This window comes from Pelodiscus sinensis, chromosome 2 (assembly GCF_052426305.1).
Source record: "Pelodiscus sinensis isolate ZL-2025 chromosome 2, ASM5242630v1, whole genome shotgun sequence".
NCBI classification, from domain to species: domain Eukaryota; kingdom Metazoa; phylum Chordata; order Testudines; family Trionychidae; genus Pelodiscus; species Pelodiscus sinensis.
In genome coordinates this window covers 250394905-250418924 of record NC_143053.1, presented here as the reverse complement: position 1 = coordinate 250418924, position 24020 = coordinate 250394905, and the positions used below count along the sequence as shown (strand labels likewise).

Sequence of the window (24020 nt, the reverse complement as noted above, 5' to 3'; positions counted from 1 at the left end):
TCTCAAAATGGGGATAAGCTCTCTCGCAGGAAAGGATAAGAACTAATATTTATTATGTATTGCCTTTTACAGCTTATCCTATCAGTACAGCATTTCCTATTCAAAATGTAGTGCTGCACTAAGGCACATTTTCACATGACTAGTTGGGAAACTTATCAGTCTATGAACATTTCATCTTCAGAAAGTTTCTCCCTGTGAAAGGGCACATGCAACTTCCTATGTCGGCACAATCTTAATAGTCGCTATATCAGGCTGATTCTTGTAGTAAGCTAATGTCAGCAAATTAGTGTAGCTGATGCCAGAGAAAGTGGGATGATAGGTGACAAGTGAACGTTGTGGAAGGGCTGTAGGTGTTGTTCAAATATTCCTGTAATGTTTATTCCACACAAAGCACACCTGTCTTGTGAAAAACAGAAAGATAAAAATGTTCATCTACATTTTTCAAAGGGAAACTGTGCTGCTGAACAACCAAAATTTTTAAAAAAACCAAAAGTTGACTTTCTATGGAAAATTTGATTTTAATAAAAAAAAATGAACACTCACAAACAGAAATCTTTGTCTTTGGATGTGCTACTATACAGTGCCTCAGGGGTGTTGTAGTTCAGTTGCCTCATGTTCCCATCCTCCTCTATAATCCAGCCTCCCTGGCTAGATTACGGTGTGTCACGGGAAATGCAATCTCAGTTGTGGTGAGAGAAGAGACACGGCATTATGGGAGATGTAGTCTGGCAATGACTGTAGCCCAGGAGCGAGCAAAATGCAGCTCACCAAACATTTAGCTCTGGCCCACGACAGTCCAGTGGCACCTTCAGGCAGGCTACCTGCTGCGGCTCTACAAGCCATTCAAAAAGTGTCCAGTTGCTGGGAACAGCATGTGCATCTCTGCACGGCCCTGCCCTTAAGGGGAAAGGGATCTCTGTGTACTGCATCCCTTAGAAGCATCCTCACAGCCTCCCACTGGATGCTACAAGGGCAGTGTTTGCGATCAGGTGAAGGACAGAGAGATCCACTTCTCCCCTCGCCTCCCAAGGGGAGTGTTGCGCAGAGACGCACGTGCTGGCCCCAGCAGCCAGCCGCTTTGAGTGGTTTGTGGGGTTGTGGCAGGCAGGGTCCTGCTTGAGTTTCCTGCTGGGCCACCAGCTGCTTACAGTAAGTGCCTCCCGGCCAAAGCCTGCACCTGGAAACTTCTTCTGCATCCCCACCCCTAGCCCCAGGTCACAACCCCTCCTGCATCCAAAATCCCTCCCTGACCATGGCTCCGCGCTGCACCCTGCCCCAGGTCACAATCAAGGTTTCCTTTAATTTTTTTTCAACCATGTATGGAAGACATTTTGTTACGTGCACCAAGCCAGGCACAGATGCACACCACCAGTACAAATCCATGCTGCTGGCTGTGAGCTACGGGTTGTTAAGTAGCGATTCACTTGCTAGTCGAGTAGTCGACGGAATTTCCATTGACTAGTCATTAGGGAAAGGCTCACTTCCAGATCTCAGCACAAGGCCTCCCCAATTCCCCAGCTGCCACTCTGCACTCTTAAAGGGACAGAGAAGTGGCAGCCCGTTTCGCGGGTGTCTCTCACTTTAAGAGTGCAGAGTAGCAATGGGGAAAATGGTGGAGGGGGATTGTGCTGAGAGATCCATGGGACCAGCTGCCACTGATCTGTCCCTTTCAGCATGCAGAGGCGCAATGTGGGGGAGGTTTGTCCTGAAACCTGGTGGGGGACCAGAGATTGGAGTCAGCATCTGTCCCTTTGAGAGTGCAGAGCAGCATCAGGAGGGGTGTGCGTGACCGAGTAGTTGATAGTGCTACCTGTTAAGCTCCTGCTTATCAGGTAGTCGACTGCTCGTTCACTGTGGGCAGCTCTGGGAACTCTGCTAATCATCTAGGTGGCATCTGACTCTCCCCCAGGCAGCCATCCGAGCACTCAGCTTACAGGGAACAGTGATCACAACCCCTTCCTACGCACAAACTCCCTCCCAGAACCTATATCTCCACCTGCATCTCAAACCCCTAACCCAGAGCTCCTTCCCTGCACCCGAACCCCACCCCAGACCCTGCACCCTCTCTATTAATATAGAAAGAGCAGCCTCTGACCACTGGCATCCCATCAAAAATTGTCCACCCCTGGTCTAGCCCAGAGAGGAAAACAGGGACAGTAGGCACCAGATCTACATAAGGCCCTATAGCAGCGCAGTCAAATGAAAATACTTTGGTTTTCAGCCAACATGTTTGTTTTCAAATGTTTGGCCGTCAGCCTCAACGAGAACTCACCCACCAGGGTTGCAACTCCCTGCTTCACAAACTATGTTTTACCAGAAGCCTGACGTGTTGTAACTAGACCCATAAATGAAGCAATAATTCAGCGCACTCCAACACCCTTCATCTTGGGGAACTGAGCTCAGCTAGGTCAAGTTGACAGTCACAGTGCGTAAGAAGCAGAAAGTGCTGACCATATGACCACCCCGCCGTACACGGTTCCAAAGGACCATACCACTTAACATGTGTCTCTGGCCTTTCCTCGTTACAGCTAACAATCACAAGGGAGGCAAATGGTGGTTTGGTCCAAATGCTTCCAGAAAGTTTTTTTCCAAGAACTAACGCCATAATCAGAGAAAACATGGCTCCCTGCCATAATAATGTTTAAGGCAAGAGCACAGAGAATGACACACAGACTGTTTTATAAATTAAGGTAAGTTGTGAGTATGCATTTATACAAGCACACTTGTAAATTCTCACTGTTTTACAACTTTCATTTTCAATATTTACCCACAGAATACTGGTATCCTCCTTGCCTTCAACTAGACAAATACTACTATATAATTGTATATACAGGGCATGGCCACAGTCTCCAAATAAGAATTTTATTCCTTTGTAGAAGAGCTCACAAAAGCTTATGATCCAATAATCTAATAATTCTATTAGTTTTTAAAGTGCTACCAGACTCCTTGTTGTTTATACTTAAGAAAAGTTCTCTGAATCTAAGTTCAAAATGTCCTAACACTGTTTGCTATGTTCTCCACCCATCATCATGCATAAAGTGTTCAACTGCAAGCCATCCAGATCTGTGCTGGATCGTCTGATTCTATTGCAGCTGTAGAGCGCCAACTCCGAGTTTCCCGGTCACTTCTGTAAACATCTTGGATTCTCTCAATCACTGCAGTTGTTCAGCATGTATTACACTTAAACAGCTGTTACTCCTAGGCCACACTTGGGGAGATGAACACGCATATGTCTGTTTCAAATTCTAGAGGAATTACTGGAAAGGATTTTTCTCCAACACATTTGCAAATGTTTGTGTAGGTACCAGCGTCATGAAAACAACTCTGAACACTATAAACTATTTTTTTTTCTTACTTGATAGCCACTCAGGGATATTAATTACAACCTACTGTTTAGCCATAGCACTAGAAGAAACACACTTCCACGTGGATTTGTTGAATTATTTCTTTCATTTTTTTTCATTTCTTGTTATGAGACTATTACATAAACTGTGTGCAAATTTCTTTGTTTTGTCTACATTGCTGTTTAAGGAATCTCTACTTTGTACTGTATACAAAATAAAATGGCACACCACATCTACCTTTGACATTATATTGATGACAATGGAACTTCTTACCAACCAGTGGGTAAGGGTTTTTCTTCTTAGTGACAGAATCCTCTGTGTATCATGTGGCCAAAATTCTCAGAATTAGGAGCCTAAACTTAGATACCTAAATTCATATTCAGACACCCATACAGAGGTGTGCCAAGTACCTGTGGTCCCATGCTATCAGAGGCAGAACATAGCTCTAACAAAAGGCACCAGTAGCCCACATCCTACACAGGATTGCCAGGTGTCTGGTTTTCAACTGAAACATCCAATCAAAAAGAGAAACTGGCAGCACCAAATCAGCACAGCTAAGAAATCTAATTACCCACCATGTGTCACTATGCCCCAGTTGAAGGCTTCACATCAGCTCTTCCCAGTCTGACACTGCAGGTGGCAGGTGAGTCCCAAGGGAGGGGGAGTGAGTGACATGAGCAGAGGTGGACAGTGAGCAATGGAGTGGAAGAGACAATAGGGACGGGGTTGGCGGCTCAGAGAATGAGGCGAGGCAAGGCAAATCAGGGCAGGACTGGGCCCCCGGGGGAGGGACACCGCAGAGGTGTTAGGTTTCCACGGACTGGAAAGTTGGCAACTGGAAAGTTGGCAACTCAGTTTATGTGACTGGTTCATTTTTTAAAGCATTACAGCATCCATAGCCTGGTAAGCAATAGATTCATTTGATTACAATATTAATGAAGGGCTGGAAGGATGGTCTTGTGCTTGGACACATGAGATCTAGGCCCAATTTCTAGCTTGATACGTTACGTGAAAGCGGTCTTGCAAAGTAGAAAATCACTATCTCTAGGCCTCAGTTCCCATTTCTGTAAAATGGGAACAATTCGTCCTTCCTCCTGCTCTTAGGTGGGCTTACCTATTTAAACTGAGAGCTCCTTGGGGCAGGGAACCTCACTCCTACCGTCTGTCTGTAAAGCACAGGCTCCCTCCACATTACTGTGATACAAATAGGAAGAGAGATGCTTGTGGGGCAGCGACTGCCTTTTTGCTCTTTGTACAATGCCTAGCACTATCGGGTCCTGGTCTGTGACTAGGGAGCCTTGGCTCTACATTAATTATTACGAATAAGGAAAACTCATCTGCCCTTGAAATCAATGGGAGCTTCAGAATTAGGTCTCATTTACTTTCCTTTTGATACAGAATTGCAATAACCCTGCCTGATTTTAACAAGATGGAGTATTTTGGCCCCTAAGAGCTGCAGACTGAATTCAACTGTGCTCCACTTCTCAGGGACAAGTTATCGTTTTCATCAGCACACAGTGTTATGAGGCACCAGGCACCTACATCACTGGATTTACATCTAATACATCGACTGCTTGGTCGCACCCCTGTCAGGTGATCTGATTTTCCGAGGTACCGACTGAGCATCCACAGGTCCTATTAACTGTATGTGGAGTTGCAGGTCCTCTGCACCTCTGAGAAACAGGCCCACCACTCTTCACTTCCTGCTCTGGTAGGTGTTGGCCGGCACTCATCTTAGACCACACAAATTCTGAAGTGGAGAGCCTGTTATCTCTTTAGCTGCCCATAGAGAGCCAGGCCCTCCTATGGTATCTGAAGGAACAATCACATTTCTCCATGCAGAAGCAAAATGCAGGACAATGTAGCACTTTAAAGACTAACAAGATGGTTTATTAGATGATGAGCTTTCGTGGGCCAGACCCACTTCCTCAGATCAAATAGTGGAAGAAAGTAGTCACAACCATATATACCAAAGGATACAATTAAAAAAAATGAACAAATATGAAAAGGACAAATCACATTGCAGAACAGGAGGGGGATGCGGGGGGGGGGGGGAAGGAAGGAAGGTAAGTGTCTGTGAATTGATGATATTAGAGGTAGGGAGAGTGGGATGTTTGTGAGTTAATGGTATTAGAGGTGATAATTGGGGAAACTATCTTGGTAATGGGTGAGATAGTTCAAATGTTTGTTGAGTCCTTTTTGGAAAGTGTCGAATTTTAACATGAATGACAGTTCAGAGGATGTCCTTCTGCACTTGAAAGGGAATCCTCCAAAAAGGACTCAACAAACACTTGAACTATCTCACCCATTACCAAGATAGTTTCCCCAATTATCACCTCTAATACCATTAACTCACAAACATCCCACTCTCCCTACCTCTAATATCATCAATTCACAGACACTTACCTTCCTTCCTTCCCCCCCCCCCCCGCATCCCCCTCCTGTTCTGCAATGTGATTTGTCCTTTTCATATTTGTTCATTTTTTTTAATTGTATCCTTTGGTATATATGGTTGTGACTACTTTCTTCCACTATTTGATCTGAGGAAGTGGGTCTGGCCCACGAAAGCTCATCATCTAATAAACCATCTTGTTAGTCTTTAAAGTGCTACATTGTCCTGCATTTTGCTTCAGCTACCCCAGACTAACACGGCTACATTTCTATCACATTTCTCCATGCAGTGACTGAAGTCTCCATGCCCAGACTTCCAAGAGTTCTGGAGTGTCGCAGATGCGACTCTGTGGGTAGCTCACCTGTTTGCTGGAGTGGACGCTGTTTTTGTTCCTGTTGCTATCCAGCAGTCCTCTGCATTTGCCCAGTGCTGCCAGATCCTTCATAATAGAGTTAAGCGCTTCCTCTTCATCTGCAAAAGAAGAGGATGAGTGTAGTGTGCCGAGAAGCGTCCACCCGGAAGCACTGTCTTGAACACACAGTACTAGCAGAGGATAAAAACGCAAAGCGGTCGCAGCAGCATAGATGCAATTTTCAAGCTATGTGTTATACAGCACAGGCTTCCTCCCTTAGCTCCCCAGCAAGGAGGAGGATTCCCTTTTCCCAATGTTTCCTAGGGTATTCCCACTCAAATCTGTGAAAGGGGCACATTGCTTCAAAATATTAGCATTGCGAGCATGATCCAAAGCTCACTGAGTTAAATGGGAGTCTTTCTGCTGGCATCGGTGAATTTTGGATCAGGCTCTCATTGTCCCCCATCATACACGTATCTATATCCTCATTTCTTTTCAAAGGGTACGTCTACACTAGCCCCCTCGTTCGAACTAGGCAGGCTAATGTAGGCATTCAAAGTTGCAAATGAAGCCTGGGATTTAAATATCCTGGGCTTTATTTGCATCTTCCCATCCGGTCGCCATTTTTAAATGCCACTAGTCCGGACAAACTGCCCACGGCTACACGTGGCAGTTAAAGGGTAATTCGAACTAAGTCCTTAGTTCGAATTACCTGTTACTCCTCCTGGAATGAGGTGTAACAGTTAATTCGAACTAAGGACTTAGTTCGAATTACCGTTTAACTGCCGCAAGTAGCCGTGGACAGTTAGTCCGGACTAGTGGCATTTAAAAATGGCGACCGGACGGGAAGATGCAAATAAAGCCCAGGATATTTAAATCCCAGGCTTCATTTGCAAGTTCGAATGCCTACATTAGCCTCCGTAGTTCAAACTAGACGGCTAGTGTAGACATACCCAAAGATACTTAAGGCTGCATTCCTTAGATCCTGCGACCGATGGCTGCTGGGGGAGGGGAGGGGACTATAGACGGGGCAACCAGACTTCTGTCCATGTAGGCTGGAAGGGAAAGTGCACAGAATCCACTAGGCACAAGGAGAATAAACTGGATGACTGGGTAGAGAGAGGCATTTTGACAGATCTCAGTCTGAAATCAACCTGCTTCTTTTTTAGGTGCCTATACTTACTAGTACATCCTCCAAATCCAGCTTCAGGTGCCTTCACTGGCAAAAAATTCTAGCTATTAAAACCAGACAGACTGGTCCAGTGTTGGTTCTTGTAAAGCTGTTTAAAATAAGCGAGTGCCTCCAACAAACACTCAACCTCCCCCACCAAGATTCAATCACGGCAACCAAGAAAGAAACTGTATTATGAAACCCACCCAACTGTGTAGGTGCGAAGGATCCAGCACACAAAACGCAAATTCTATGAGAAAATACAGATACTGAGACATTATCTGCACTTTTGAGAAGAGAGAGAGCGAACAAACAGGCGCACACAGAAAATAGTGTGAAATCATGTAGTGGCTGATTCAAATGCTACTAAGATCCTGGGAATCTTTTCAAATCCAGTGGACTTTGGAGCCTAAGCTCAAAAATAGCATTGGCTCCTCTCCCCAACACTGTTTGGGGCTGGATTTTATGATGAGCAATCCTGCAACAGGAAGAGTTTGGGAAAGGGATTCCTCTAAACATGCAGTACATCCTAATGTCAGTGCGACGGAGCCGTTGCCCCACACTGGAATGGAAAGGGTTATAACAGCCTTGGAAGGGGGCCGAGGCTGGGAGCCAGAGCCCAGCAGGGCTGTAATAAAAGATGGCTGGCCAGAAGAAGCACGCTCACTCTCTCTCGGGAGGGACAGGGAGGGCTGTGCTAGTAGAGAGTATCTTGGACACAATGTTGGGGGAAGGCTGGGTGAGCCAGGGAATCTCAGGCCTGAATAAACCCCAGGATGAGCCCCAGCAACAGGGGCCTAGGGAGCTATTAAGGCTGCAGGGGAGCAGCCAAGTCAGAAATAGGCCGCAGGTCCAACCCCCCTTGCCAATAAGGTATTTCAGGCTGCAGTTTGCCCCAGAGGCAGGAGCTAGAGGATGACTGCCAGTGGGTCACTGAGGCAAGGTGGGTATAGGGCAGCAGTTCCCAGCCGCCGGTCCGCAGACCCCGGCCTGCTGGGCCGTGGCACATTGCCCGGCCACACTCTCAGCTTTTGATTAGCCCCACCTACAAGGGAATTCCCTTCTGCCCACTTCACCATGCAGCTGCAGGGTGAGTGGGACGGCAGGCAGCGCTGGAGCCACAGTGAGGCTGTTCCTACTGGGACAGCCTCACCGTAGCCATGTGGTGAGCAGCTGGGGCCAGGGCCTGCACCACGGCTGCATGGTAGGTGGCTGGGCCCTGCTCCAGCAGGGGGGCAGGAGCCTGCTGGAGCCATGTGGGGCCTGCTCAAAAGAGGGGCAGGAGCCTGCTGGAGCCATGTGGGGCCTGCTCGAAAGAGGGGAGGGAGGCTGGACCCTGCAGCTTGACAGGGAGGCTTGTGGCTGCGTGGCAGGGGAAGCCAGGGGTGGGGGGTGTGGAACCCGCTGCATGGCGGACGGATGGCCAGGATCTGTTCCATCCAATGGGCGGCTGCTCTGGCTACCAAGACTGAATAAAATAAAGTTGGGGGGCTATAGGAGTCAGGGTTGGAGTGTATGAGGGGCCAAGGATACATATTTTGGCAACCAGGAAATGGTTTATCTGCATAATGAATATGCAAATACACAAATGTTGCCACTCTGCCACAAGTTTGCGAACAGGTTTGCTGGTCCCCAGTATGAAAAAAGGTTGGGAACCACTGTTATGAAGGGACTGCAATTCCCGTGAGGGGAAGATGTCAGGGTGTAGGCACTGTCACAGGCCAGTACCTGAAGGGAAAGGCACTGAAGTTTGGGATGGATGTGGGTCCTGACAAATGGTGGAGAACAGACAAAAAGAGACAGGTAACAATGCGCAAGACACCACCAGAAGAGCTCAGTCCAGCCTCTGAGCACCTAATTCCTGGAGTGACTAGCAGGAGGTGCCATAGTATGAGTCATTGACCCTTATAATCTATGTAGGCAATGCCTCCTCAAACGGAGGAGTAAAATTCAATGATTTTCATTCTGTAGGTTGAGAGGGGAAATATTTTATTTATTCGGAATGTATAAAAAATAAGTTTCAGAATCCATTGCACCTCCTTTTCTTTTTCTGTGTTGCCACTGAAATAAGGAAGGGTGTGGTAGCAGGAATTAAAAAGGTGGTAGGGGATTGAATACTGAACTTTTCCAAAATAAAATTGAGTAACTTAGGGGGGAAAAAAACTGTTCTCTCCTAAACTTTTAGAATAAAAAGGATTTTGAATTTTTCATGGTTTTTTTTTTTTTTTTTTTTTGTGAAAAGAAGAGGATTACTTGTTTTCCAGATTCATTTAGAAAAAATAAACAGAAAATTATGAAGGAAAAATACCAAGTATTTTTCACACACAAAAATCTATAAAAAGCCTTTTGCCCCTCAAGAAAAATAAGAAGTTTAACCCAACATATTTCAATCGGTATTAACATGGAAGATTCTGCCAATGTGTACCAGGCACCAATACAAACACCACAACAGATAAATGGGTCTCCAATGTGGAATAATGGAGACCAATGTCTGCTAGTGCAATAGTGGCTACCCTCTTGGATGACACATCAGGGACTGAACTAGGGTCCCCTAGACCTAAAAGCATGAGCTAAACTTGAGTCACAGCTCTCTAGCAGCGTACATCTACACAGCAGGGCTAAACTTGAAATAAGCTACTTCGACTTGAAAATAGCTTATTTCGACTTTTGACGCAGTCTACACAGCAGTTATTTCGAAATAGAGGACTCTCCCCCCCACGACTTCACTTACTTCTCATGAAATGAGGTTTACGGAAGTCTGAGTAAGAAGCCTGTTATTTCAAAATAAATTTGAAATAACGGACTTGCTGTGTAGATGTACACTACGTTATTTCAGAACAACACTGCTGTGTAGACATAGCCTAGCTGAGGGCTGTAACCAAGACATCTCCTCTGTGGATGGGCTAAAGAGTTGAATCCTGTGAGACTCCCTCACCATTGAGTTACCCTAAGAGAATACAGAATGTACCATGAAGCTTCTACCCACGGAAATATTGCCCTAAATGCATCTGTCATTCCAAGAGAACATCTGTCGCCTCCAAACCTCCAAAAGGACATTTGTTCACATAACAAAATCACCCACTATCAACTGTGAAGCACTAGCACAATCAACCATGTCTGCTCCAACAAAGTCCGGAAGACATTGTTGCAGATCAATGTTGAAGTGCATTGGCAAGGCTGTTTTAGGGAAACTTGGCCCAGTGCAAAATACACCAAGAACAGCCAAACATGAAAGAATTTCTGAAATGACTCAGCTAGCAGCTGGAGAATCCAAAAGCAATGCTGCGCTGCTACCATGTGCAAGCCATTTCCTTATTGCTCTTCCTCATGTGAGGAACAAGTGGATTTTGGAACAAAAAAAAATTCAGAATGTTTCTTGCAACATAGAGATGAAGAGCTAAGCAGTGCAGTGAGCTGGTAAGGAGCAGACCAAATGTGCCTTGGACCGTGGTGTTTACTTGGAATAAGAGCGCTACCAGGATCGGCATAGAGTATGGGCCACAACCAAAACATGTCAAAGGAAAGACTCCCATCAAGTCCAATGGGTTTTGCATCAGGCTGCCGCAGCTCCTCTAAGGAGAAAGTGCTTACTCCAAATATTTGAAGTCAATCCAGTAAAGCTCCTAGACACATGCTTAACTTTATCTATGACTTCCAATGGAACTACAATAATTTTACAGCATCTGAAGATCTACCCGCAGGGGACTATTCACTTGCTTAAGTGTTTGGCTAGATCAGAGCCATATTTAGCACTAATTAAATAACATGACCACCCAAAAGGCACCATATTTTTAGAAAAACTGTATGCATGTGCCTGCATGCAGCCTTCTCTACCAATTATCACAGCAGCAATGTACCAAAACCTTTACTCCTCAGGCAGTCTATTTTTCTTCATGAGACTGTGCACAAATGCAATCAGCAGGGATCTGAGAGAGACTTTGCATTTTTTTTGCCCTCTCCCACTGCAACCCAACTACAGTTTCCTAAATTGGAGTAAGCCTGAAGTTTGTGTCTTGCAACAAAAGGCTTGGTTCTGTTATCAGCTACACCAAGGTACACCCAGAACTCTATCAAAGTTTGTGGAATAAAAGCAGCATAAAACCAATTAGAGAAAGGCTATTCCAGGGTGTTAGCCTAGTACCTAGAATCAAGTCCCTGCTCCACCTCCGACTTCCTGTGGGATCTTGGCCAAGCCACTTACATATCAGGAACCAAGACACAGAGAGGGTAACGTAAGTCAACAGTGTGACCTGGTAGTCAAGGCAAATGGCATATCAGAGAGCATTAGGAGGAGCATTTCCAGCAGATCTAGAGAAGTGATTATTCCCCTTTATTTGGCATGGAAGAAGCCACATCTGGAACATTGCGTCCAGTTCTGGGCCCCCCACTACAGAAAAGATGTGGACGCATTGGAGAGGGTCCAGCGGAGGGCAACCAGAATGATCAGGGGGCTGGAGCGCATGACTTATGAGGAGAGGCTGAGGGATTTGGGCTTATTTAGTCTGCAGAAGAGAAGAGTGAGGGGGGATTTGATAGCAGCCTTTAATTACCTGAAGGGAGGTTTCAAAGAGGATGGAGGGAGGCTGTTCTCAGTAGTGGCAGATGGCAGAACAAGGAGCAATGGTCTCAATTTACAGTGGGGGAGGTCTAGGTTGAATATTAAGAAAAATTATTTCACTATGAGGGTGGTGAAGCACTGGAATGGGCTCCCTAGGGAGGTGGTGGAATCTCCATCCCTGGAGGTTTTAAAATCTCGGCTTCACAAAACCCTGGCTGGGTTGATTTAGTTGGGATTGGTCCTGCTTTGGGCAGGGGTCTGGCCTTGATGACTTCCTGAGGTCTCTTCCAACCCTATGATTCTATGATAAGGATAATAGCATCACTCTACCTCAGAGGAATGCTGCAAGGATAAAGTGTTTTGAAAATGATGAGACACTCAGATACTACAGAAATGGGGGGCCACAGAAGAGTCTTAGATGGATCAGAATTTGGTGCTCCTACTAGCTCTGGGTCCAATTAAGACCTCGTTTAGAATGATGCAAGTCAGGAGTAACTGATCAATAAAGCATGAGTAAAATTAATATAAATCCGATCAGAATCAAGCCTTGCAACTCTAGATGGACAACTGCATAATGACAGCCGCCCCTCCTCCACTTTTTGTGCCAGTGTGCCCATGGGGAAATAATCTTCCAATGGGAATCTGCCTGGTATAAATCAAACAATTTCTTTTGAGAACAATCTCTAGTTCAGTTGCTCTGAAATCCATGTTGGATACAAAGAAAGAATCTTTCCCAAGACATGATTACACACAAAGAAAACTGCTTTCTGGGGTAAACAGAGTCTGAAAACAATAAACCCAAAGTCTTGAGCAGAAAATGTATTGCTATTTCATTTCAGAGGTTCAAATTAGTACCGTATTTTCCGGCGTATAAGACGACTTTTTATGCTAAAAAACATCCCCCAAAAATCGGGGGTCATCTTATACGCCGGGGCTTTTCTCGCCCCGGAGGACACAGACTGCGGGACCTCGCGTTCCCGCTGCCCGTGTACTCCGGGGCGAGAAAAGCTGCTCTGCGTCTCCCTGGTCTGCAGACCAGAAAGACGTGGAGCAAAGCCGCGGAGGGGCTCGGGCAGCGGGGCAGCCCAGGCGCGCCGCGGCTGTCCCGCTGCCAGCGTCCTCAGAGGCTTTGCTACCGGTGTCCCTGGTCTGCTGGAGATGGTCCCCAGCAGACCAGGGGCACCAGGAGCAAAGCCGCAGCGGCGGCGGGGTGCCGCGCTTCTGAGGCTTTGCTCTGGCAAAGCCTCAGAGGCGCGGGACCCCGCCGCTGCTGCGGCTTTGCTCCTGGTGCCTCTGGTCTGCTGGGGACCGTCTCCAGCACCCAGGGACACCGGGAGCAAAGCCGCAGCCGTGGTGGGGGTCCCGTGCCTCTGAGGCTTTGCCAGAGCAAAGCCTCAGAAGCGCGGCACCCCGCCACCACTTCGGCTTTGCTCCCGGTGCCCCTGGTCTGCTGGGGACCGTCTCCAGCAGACCAGGGACACCGGGAGCAAAGCTGGGGAGGCGGAGGGGCGCTGGGGCGCTGCCGGTTGGCCTCTTAAGGGGGGGCAGTCTTATACGGCGAGTATAAGACGAAAACCTATCTTTTAACTAGAAAATTAGGGGGTCGTCTTATACGCCCAGTCGCCTTATACGCCAGAAAATACGGTAATTGCATTTCTATAGCATCTTCCTTCTGAGGAGCTCATGTCAGCAGCTTTCATGTGTACTCATGCAGGTATTCCAGCTCCTGCTATGCAAATGGAAAATGTAGGCTACCCCCCTAATATGCAAATATGGAGAAGACATCTGAACCATGGAACAGCTAGTGCAGTGTTTCTCAACCAGTGGTACGAGTACCCTTAGGGGTAATCAAGAGATGTTAGTCAACAAAACTGAAGTTTGGAGAAAACTGAATTTGTGTTAAGTTTTACAGCGCTTTATTATTTTAACTTTTTATACCCAAAAATTTCACATACCCCGCCCAGCTACAATTAAGTTGTTTAAACAAATGTGTTGCAATGGTAGAAAAAAGTGTGTGTGTGTGTGTGTGTGTGTGTCTGTGAGACAGCCTTGATTCATTCCATGTCACCAGAAGCCACAAGTGGATAACAATAATGGACATTGACCTGTCAATCATGGATAATACTGTACAGGCAGTCCCCGGGTTACGTACAAGATAGGGACCGTAGGTTTGTTCTTAAGTTGAATTTGTATGTAAGTCAGAACTGGCGTCCAGATTCAGCCGCTATTGAAACTGACCAGCAGCGGCTGAATCGGACACGCCTAGGGCAGAGCAGCTGGAGTGCTGCTGGGTTGGTCTGGGCACTTTTGTCGACAAAACCCTGTAGTCTAGACACACCAAGGTTAACAATCTTCTCACAAAAATAAACCATGAGATCTTTAAAGAGCACAAAGGAACAGAATGTCAGATTTATGCCTCATCCAAAAACTATATTATTGTAAAGGTCTTCAGGATCAATGATTCAGTTTTGTTCCCAAGTGGTAATGTTTAGACTCAGACAGAAAAAGCCATTATCATCTAGTCTTACCTCCTGTACATTACTGGCCACAGAAATTCCCCACCCACTCCTGTTATGAACCCCTAACTTCCGGCTGAGATACTCAAGCCCTCAAATCATGGTTAAAAGTCTTCAAGTTATAAAGAATCCAACATTAAAATGATTTGGAAAAAAATGTGGATTAAAGCATAATCTGAGTCAACATCATTGATAAGGTAGTACTGAAAGGGCACCCCTCAGCAACCCACCTCACCTTTTAAGTTGAATTTGAATCCTCCCTATCTCCATGCACTGATCTCAGTTGTCTCCAGGGACAGTAGACCAAGAGACACTTGCAAGGCAATTCACTAGAAGGAAACTGGAGCTGACCAGCCGTGCAAAATGCAAACAGGCTGAGAAACAACCAAACATCTCTAGCATGCACTTGAACTGTGAACTCGTGCACTGCTGTCCCCTTGACCTCACATAGGTTTCTGGACACAAGCCATAGCATATAATCTGGCATGCCAGCAACTCCAGACATGAGTTAAACTAATCAACATCAGAACACAACTCTGCTAACTGGAGGGTAATAGGCATTACCAAGCCAATGAGCACCATCAATTGGACATGTATGATAGTGGTATAAAGGTCCAGGGACAAGGAGATGAGAAGACTGTTATCCATAATGAAGAGGGAAGCCCTAAACTCCTCCACTTTATTGGCTAACATCTTAGTGACAACAATAACGATTGGGGGAAAGGGAGGGTTTCCTTGCCCCAGGCTGTGATTTTGCCTAGGCTAATGGAGTCATGAAAAGCTCATATCTTGAGCCCCTTTCTAGAAATACACAAAAATGTGGCTTTACTACGCTGCCTTTCCACTAAGCCCATTGATGGCAAGATCAGATCACGGCAGTAGCTTGATTCCACCAGGATCAGACTCTTCCCAAACGAGCAGCAGTAAGGTCATGCACTCCAGAATATTTTCTTTTACGTTAAACCTAAAACCTAATTCAAAGCAGTACGAGAGCAGGCTGCTTCCTCTGCTGTTCCTGCTTGAAGTGTCACTGCATAGGTTGGACCCACCGTGATCACAGAGGTGAGCGGTGACTGCTGTTTCACAATCCTGCCCGACACAGCTCCTGAGGCAATTCTGCACTATTTCCCAATCTCCTGACAGGTTCTGCATGGAACCTTATCCTTTGCAACACCACAACATGGATAGCAGAAATTCCAGCAGCGCTAGAACTCTACAGCACAACCATGCACAGAACTCATCACTAGTTGTGTTCCAGACTAACCCGCACATGGCTCACTTCAAGACAACATTCCTCAAATGGAAAGTTCCTCTAGAAGCACTGTTCAGTGGCTTGAGCAGGAAATCCTGGTTCTGATGCTGACTCTGCTAATGCTTTGCTCTGTGATGCTAGTCAAGTCACTTATGCCAGACACATCTGCTAATTTGGGATGTCTAACTTGAATCAGTTGATTTTATGCCCACTCAAATTCTGCCTGAAAATCAACACGCAATGCAGATGTTTAGCAATCGAACAAGTAAGAGCCTAGTGGTTTCAGGTTGGGTTCCTGTAAAAGGAGACACCAAAATTAGTGGACACATGACATCCTGAGGCCTTAAACTCTCTATTCCTTGGTGTCTCCGTCTATTGAAGGGGGTAAATAAGCCCCATGTTCAGAAGCATGCTGAGATCCTTCGATGAAGAGCCATAAATAATTGCAGAGTATTTGCTACACTGAACAGGGTATGCAAGCATGACACAGTTGTCACTACTGCTACAAGATGAGCCAGTAAAGCCAAATAAAGGAGCATGAAAAATCCTCTCTCTCCACTGAAACATAAGTATTTCAGGAGCACCTTTCTAAGCTCCTTGAAAAGCCTGTCTATTCTCAGCATCAAGAGTAGCTTCAAAGATTGAAACACAAATCAATACAGATTCTCAATCATCCAGCTGAACAGCAAACACTCCAAGCATCAGGATTTCAGCTGCATCTAGCCTAGAGGCAGAATTTACATCACCGGTTGCAAAACTGTCCTTTCACGGACCTGTTTACAAAGTTCTTGTGTAGGGCTGACATTGCCCAGATTTACCCTCTGGTCTGTCCTAATTGCAGCTCCTGGGATCCCCAAGCAGACTGAAGGGTGGGGAACTTGGTTTCATGGACGTGAGCAGCTAGCTCAGCTAGTTCAATCAAGAGACAAACAAGGAGTAGAAGCTGCTGGCTAATCAAAACCAAATGCCACTCCTAAGAGTCTCCTGCTAAAGATGCATCAGCCTTTGCTGTTCTTTACGTAGCTGCATTAAAAAAAATTGGGGGTGCACGCTGGTGAGCCCCCCATGGGCAGAAATCACACCAGAAAACCCACACACGAGGGATTTGCAAGATCAAGTTCTTTGGTAATACTCTGCAGCCTTATAAACAAGCACGAAAAACTCCTCGTTCTGTCGCTGATCTAGAGCAAAACAACTGAAAGCTACATATTGCAAAGGAAGTACTATGCAAAACCCAGATCCCCTCAAAGCCGGCTTTCCCGACATGGTTGGTGAGGGGAATTAGTCCCCTCAATCCCCTTACACCTCAATCCTTTTGTTCACTACACCAGTTAATTCAGCACTGGTGAAATGTATTACAGGTTGAACCTCTCTGATCCAGGACTCTCTGGTCCAGCATAATCTGTGACCATAAAACCCCAGCAGTACCAGGGAGGGCTATGGAGCCAGAAGCCCAGTAGTCGGGGAGCCCTGCAATCTGCTGATAGACCTGGAATCCATCAGCAGAGGGGCCGAACTCTTGTGGTCCGGCAAACTCCCTCCTGAAGCAGCCAGGTACCAAGTGTGCCAGCCCAGAGAGGTACAATCTCTAGAATGAATTCCCGGAGGAGCTGAGTCCACTGTTTCTCCACAGAGCATGTGTAACGTAGGCATCACTGCTCTCACTAGAGCAGGCACCAGAGAAGGTGATAGTGACAGCAACAATAACTCAGGAAAAGAATAAAGGTATTTAGGTTCCCAACTTCTAATCACATTTAGAAGCCTAAACACCACTGTGAATCTGGGCCTAAGTATACAGGCAGTCCCCGGGTTACGTACAAGATAGGGACTGTAGGTTTGTTCTTAAGTTGAATCTGTATGTAAGTCGGAACTGGCATCCAGATTCAGCCGCTGCTGAAACTGACCAGCGGCTGACTACAGGAAGCCTGAGGCAGAGGTGCTCTGCCCCGGGGTTCCTGGAATCAGCCGCTGATCAGTTTCAACAGGCTGAATCTGGATGCCAGTTCTTACATACAGATTCAACTTAAGAACCCCAGGCATCCCCAAGTCAGCTGCTGCTTCTGAAACTGATCAGCGGCTGATTCCAGGAAGCCCGGGGCAGAGCAACTCTGCCTCGGGCTTCCTGTAGTCAGCACTGGTCAGTTTCAGCAGCGGCTGACTTGGGGACACCTGGGGCAGAGCAGCTTGAGTGCTGCTGGGTTGCTCCAGTAGCGCCGCTCCTCGGCGCTACTGGACCAACCCAGCAGCACCCAAGCTGCTCTGCCCCAGGCGTCCTGATTCAGCCGCTGCTGAAACTGACCAGCAGCGGCTGAATCAGGACGCCTGGGGCAGAGCAGCTGGGGTGCTGCCGGCTTGGTCCAGTAGCGCCCAGAGCAGCGCTACGGGACCAACCAGCAGCGCCCCAGCTGCTGTACCACAGGCGTCCGGAGCAAAGCCGCGGAGCACGGGGGCAGCGGGACAGCCGCGGCACATCTGGGCCGTCCCTTGCCCGCGTGCTCCGCGGCTTTGCTCCCCGTCTCCCTGGTCTGCTGGAGACCAGCAGACCAGGGAGACGGGAAGCAAAGCCTCTGAGGACGCCGGTAGCGGGACAGCCGTGGCGCGTCTGAGCTGTCCACTGCCCGCGTGCTCCCCGGCTTTGCTCCCCGTCTCCCTGGTCTGGGGAGACGTGGAGCAAAGCCGCGGAGCACGCGGGCAGCGGACAGCCCAGACGCGCCGCGGCTGTCCTGCTGCCGGCATCCTCAGAGGCTTTGCTTCCCGTCTCCCTGGTCTGCTGGTCTCCAGCAGACCAGGGAGACGGGCAGCAAACCCCGTTCGTAACTGCGGATCCGACATAAGTCAGATCCGCGTAACTCGGGGACTGCCTGTATTTCATTTTGTATTATCTGTTGCCTTTGTCTCCAGTTCCCTCTTTTTCCTCCACCCCACACTTGCATCATATTCATCATCAACTGCTTTTAAGCAATTCTGGTGAATTCGTTGTACTGTCCCCTCTGCCCTCTTCCTTTTGATTGCTGAATCACCAACACACACTGGAGAATTTAAAACCATATCAGAGGGAGGGGGCAATTATTTTCTTATTTCAGGCTGCCATGGCCTACTATCATTTCAAAGGAAATGAGGCTGACTTTCAGAAGTGCTCAGTGCCTACACCACTAAATGAACTCAGGGGGCCTGATCCAAGTTCCTATAAAAGCAATGAGGAAGAAGGGGGGGAGGGAAAGAGACACCCACTGACTTCAGATCAGCCTCTATATAATCTACAGGTGTTCAGCATCTCTGAGTATGTGGTGTCCCCTCTCTCATAACTTTTGCTACCAAATCTATTGTGGTCTTTTTTCTACAAAAATTGTGGTGTGGCAGGTGGGCAGAGCAGTATTCTTAAAGAAACCCTTCCTATCCATTTCAGCAAGATCTCAAACAAATCCTGCAAGATGCTGGGTACCCACAGTAGCTGTTGATTACCATGGGAAGTTTAGGAGACTCAGCACTCTGAAAGACCAGGTACCAAGTGAAATCCATTTAAAGCTTCTGCAATTTGATGGCTATCTCCCTGCATCAGGTGCATACTTCAAAGTCCTGCTACACTGTTCTACAGTGTGCAACAGACAGAGGGCTTCGGAGATTTTAAGTTTTAGTCTCGATGTGGCAAAGTAAGCTTCTGCGTGAGAAAAATGACAGCAGAAATTGAGAGTCTAAAGGTCATAAGAGACCACCCAAAATGATCCAGCTGTGAAGAGAGACAGAACATGAAGACGAGACAAAGAAATAATTTAGTAGCTTTCAGATGGCCTAGAGTCTAGACAGTCCTGTTATTGTTGGCGTCACTAAGAAGTCATTACTAAGAGGCAGCTAACGGTAGATCCGTGGATGTGCTTCCATCAACAACGCACAAAAGCACCAGCTGCACTGAGTGAGGACAAGGAGGCAGCAATAGTAGGATCTTGTGAAGAATTGTGTGCAATGCCGACTATGATCTCATCAGCTCTCACTAGCTAAACAGGATGGGACAGAGATCTAGGAAAAACCCAGGGTGCTACAGAAGGGAAGAATAGCAGCTGCTGAGTCATTACTGAACCAAAGATTTAAACTTTAAGCCTACAAGGAACCATGTTCATCTAGTGTGGCCCCCTGGGCATTGTGGGATACAGCACCCCACCCATTCCCATCTGTCACAGGCCCAAAACCTTTGACTTGGTTACTGAAAATTTCAGATCATGATTCAAAAACCTGAAAATCCACCACTCACACTAGTTTAAACCTGCCAGTGACCTGTGCCCACTGCAGAGGAAGGGTGAAAAAAATATGGCAGTCTGACCAAGGGGAAATTTCTCTCTCAACCCCAAATAGTGAAGTTCCTCAGGGATCACCATAGTAACCGCTCTCCAGCCTGAACAACCAATGCCTCAGCATGCCACAAAGCGGCTCTCTGCTGTCAGAGGTGCCAACATCTGGATAAAACGTAAAACCACAGACCTGACCAAGTACAGTCATCAAATATCCCACGGTGCTTTCTCGAAGAGTAGCGTTGTTAGCCTGGCCTGAGCATGGTGGTGGTGTAAATTCCACACGCCCTCTCACTGGCTCCACCCCACCTCGTCGGTGGGGATCGAACTCCTGTGTATATTCCCTGACAGAGAAAGCCACATGAAGGCTGATGGGGCAGATTGGTAACAGAGGAGTATTTAAGAACACCTGACAAAGAACATGTCATCTATCAAAACCTATTATTTGAAGCCTAGGCTTTATAGATCAGATTATAGTTAAAAGAAACCCAAATATATGGAAACAGGCCAATGCAGAGCTACAAGACCCAAACAACTTGAGCTCTGCTGCCCTAAGTGACCTTTCATCTTTCCCTCCTTGTTTCTGTCAGACCTACTTTATAAGATGTGGCATTTCTGATCAAGGGGTTCAGTTCATTTTGCAGCTCATTCACTACTTACCATTTACCTGACAGTAGCGCCTTAGAGGCCGCACCAGGGAACTTATGTCCTCAGCGACGGTCTCAAGGGCCTACCCTCTAAACAGACAAAGGGTGGAGGAAATGACCTATACCCATTTTGCAGAAGGGGAACCAAGGCAGAGGCCAAGTCTAGAAAGCTTGCCAGCAACATCACTTAGGAGTGCAACATTTAAACCAGCAAAATCCACAGTGACGCCAAGAATGTACATCAGAAGGGAGTTCCCAGGTAAGAACTACAACGGCTGCCATCTTGGCCACAACAGTAGGGGATGGAGTAGAAGCGTAAGCTGCTACAGCTGGAGCTAAAGAGCCAAGGCACAGGAGGACAGGGGTCATGTACTACACGCTCACCAGTAGGCTATATAAACATTCCTATGTGTTGAGCACTATACATATGTTAATGGTACCTCACAGACTAAGGCCAGAAAAGAACATGGACAATCTAGTCCGACCTCCTGTCCCTCACCCGCCACAGAAACCTCACCCACCCATTGCTGTAATAGACCCTTACCTCTGGCTAAGTTACTGACATCCTCAAATCATTATTTAATGCTTCCCAACCGTGAGTCACAACAGGGAGGATTTGTTTGGTTTTTTTGCACTTCTCACTTGTGTATGGCCCCCAAATGAATTATCTTTGGGTCAGCGGCCCCAGAACCAAAAAAGTTTCCCCACCCCTGATTTAAAGACTTCAGATTACAGAGGATCCAAGATTTACACTAGTTTAAACCTGCAAGTGACCCGTGCCACAGAGGAAGGCAAAACCCCCTCAGGATCTCTGCCAATCGGACCTGGGGAAAATTCCTTCTCAACCCCAAATTGGCGAACAATTAGATCCAGAGCATGTGGGTAAGACCAACCAGTCAGACATCTGGGAAATAATTCTCTGGAATAAGTCCCAGCCCTCCCCATTTAGTGTCCCATCACTGGCTGTTGGGGATATTTGCTACTAGCAGTCGCATCTGGGTCACATGCCATTGTTGGCAACCTCACCATCCCATCCCCCATAAGCTTACCAAGCTCAGTCTTCAAGCCAGTTGGGTGTTTCGCTCCCATTGGACATCACTCATCTCATGGTGACAATGTTGCATTTCAAGCCTAAACTTGTTTATGGTCATTCCATCTTGTCTCAACCTAGGCACTTCAGTAACTCCCCTTCCCTCTCTTGTATTTATCTCTCTGTTGTGTTTAAAAAGAGCAGCCATGCCTCTCTCAGTTTGTTTGGTTAGGCTAAACAAGGACTCTGTTCACACCTGCTGTTTGAGTTAAATCTCTCCTTGTAGGATAGGTTCTCCAGTCCTCTGATCATCCTAGCAGTCCTCCTCTGCACCTGTCCTGGTCTGAATTCATCTTCCTAAAACATGAGACACCAGAATTGTGCACTGTATTCCAGGTGAGGTCCCACCAGTACAAACACTTCCTTCTCTCTGCTGGTACTACCCCATCCAATGCATCCTAGGACTGCATTAGCCTTTTTCATGGTCACATCACACTCACACTCCTAAACGTGATCAACTAAAACCTGTGTTTCTCCTCCTCGGGCACTTCCAACTGATACATCCCCATTTTAAATATCCATTTCTAGGACTCCACTTTTCAGGATTGTAAAGATCTTGTAGGATATTCCAATCCTCTCCCATACTGGCAATACCTCCCAACTTTGGGTCACCTGCAAATTTTATTAGCACACTCCCACTTTTTGTGCCAATGTCTTTACTGAAAATATTAAATGAAACTGGTCTCAAGATCAGTGTCTATGGATCTCCCCTAGTAGGTTTCTATCCATATCCAGAATGGACACTTGGGCTCTGTAGCACAATCTAAGCACTATCCCAATAGAGCATCTGTTAGCTTTCTTCCTCAAGTGATTTTAACCTACACAGATTCTATTTTATCCATTCTAACGCTTCTCATTTTTTTTTGCAGTTTACCTCATTAATATGCAGTGCTATGCCATCACTTTTACTTCCACCTTTCCTGAACAGCACACACAACATTCAATACTCATATTCCTGTCAAGACTCCACCATGTCTGTTATCTCTATAATATCTGGTTTCACTTCCTGTACCTCTAATTCTAGTTTCTCCATTTTGTTGCTTTATCCAGGCTATTCCACTGATGTACAGACATCTTAGTTGTTTCTGTTAGGCTTCACCCAAATTCCTCGCCCAAAAGGCACAATCATTCTACTTACGGTGTTGTCTACCTGACTGTTAGCATCACTGACATAGGCAATTTCCTCTTGAAGTTCATTCTCCCAACCTCTATCCCTTGCTTGATTTTCCTCCCACTCGGTATTAGAATCGGGCATGGAGATTACATGAGCATCTCCCAACTGCTTCCCCCAAATTTCTAGATTAGAACTCTTGTAATCAACTCCCAACAGAATGGGAGTGTGTCACATGAGAACAGTTGTCTAGCTATAAACACCCTCTCATAGTCGAACATCCCAAAGCCCTCTTCATAGCATCATTGTTTAGGCCACTTGTTGATCACCATATTCTTGTATTGTCTTCACCTTTCTCCTTTAGGGAGGGATAAATTCCACTAAAGTTCACCTGAGCCTCCATTTCTTTAAATGTGTTCCCCAGGCCAGCATAGTCTGCCCGAATGCATTCCAGAGAGACTCTAACAGCATCATTTATTCCCACACTACAAACCATCAGTGTATCATTTCCCTCTCCCACTAGGATCCGCTTCAGCCTCAGGTCCACATTCTATATCTTGGCTCCCAGCAGAAAGCACACACTTCTGTTCTCTGGATCAGCTCTGGTGACAGGACTGTCCATTCTCTTTAGTAGGGAGCTGACCTACCTCTGCCTGTGGTGCGATTTTCTGGCCTTCTTCCTATTCTTTCTAGCAAAAGGTCCTCTTGCCTTCAGCAACAGAGAATATTATAAATGTCCATCTAGTATTAGATGAATAGGAGACACCTCAATTTAAACATAAGCCAGCAGTGCAAAATTAATCATTTACCAAGTCACACTGGAGAAGCAATATTAAATTTCAGCTTAAAAAAACCCCAGTCATTATGAGACTGCTGCATATTGTGCTGAAACTATGGTTACCAACAAAGCACACTTCTTTGAAAACAGAATGTGACTCATGTCATAAGCAATGATACCATTCACCTTCATGCAACCTCATCAGAAGGGTCAATGGGGTTACAATGGGGTAACTGTGGGAGAACGTAGATCAGAACGTCGCATGTACCACTGGAATGCGATCAGGTAATGAGAGACCTTATTGTGATGCAGGATTTGTGAACTCTTTTTGAAAGTTTGTTCATTGATGCTCTAAGCAACTTGGGATCACTGTACAACAAGGGTGGGCAAGACAGTGTCCGCGGGACAGATTTGGCCTGCCAAACCAGTTCCCTCTAGGCACCATGCACCCCTAGGAGGGCGGAGGGTGAGAGAATTTGAACACTCCCTCCCCCCCAGGCTAATCAGGGTCTGTGGGTTGGGGATC

At 46.7% G+C, this 24020-nt stretch overlaps 1 protein-coding gene across 8 annotated transcripts in view; it reads right to left on the bottom strand.

Moving 5' to 3' along the window:
- LOC102454880 (mitogen-activated protein kinase kinase kinase 3-like) overlaps window positions 1-24020 on the bottom strand; it is a 121780-nt gene that overhangs the window by 57538 nt on the left and 40222 nt on the right. For 6 of the 8 annotated variants that reach the window (XM_089776803.1, XM_075922867.2, XM_075922865.2 and 3 more), the window contains one exon: window positions 6098-6207. The exons of the other annotated variants lie outside the window; for them this stretch is intronic. In XM_089776803.1, coding sequence (XP_089632929.1) covers window positions 6098-6207 — 110 coding nt within the window. The remainder of the gene's footprint in view (window positions 1-6097; window positions 6208-24020) is intronic. 8 annotated transcript variants of the gene reach the window in all.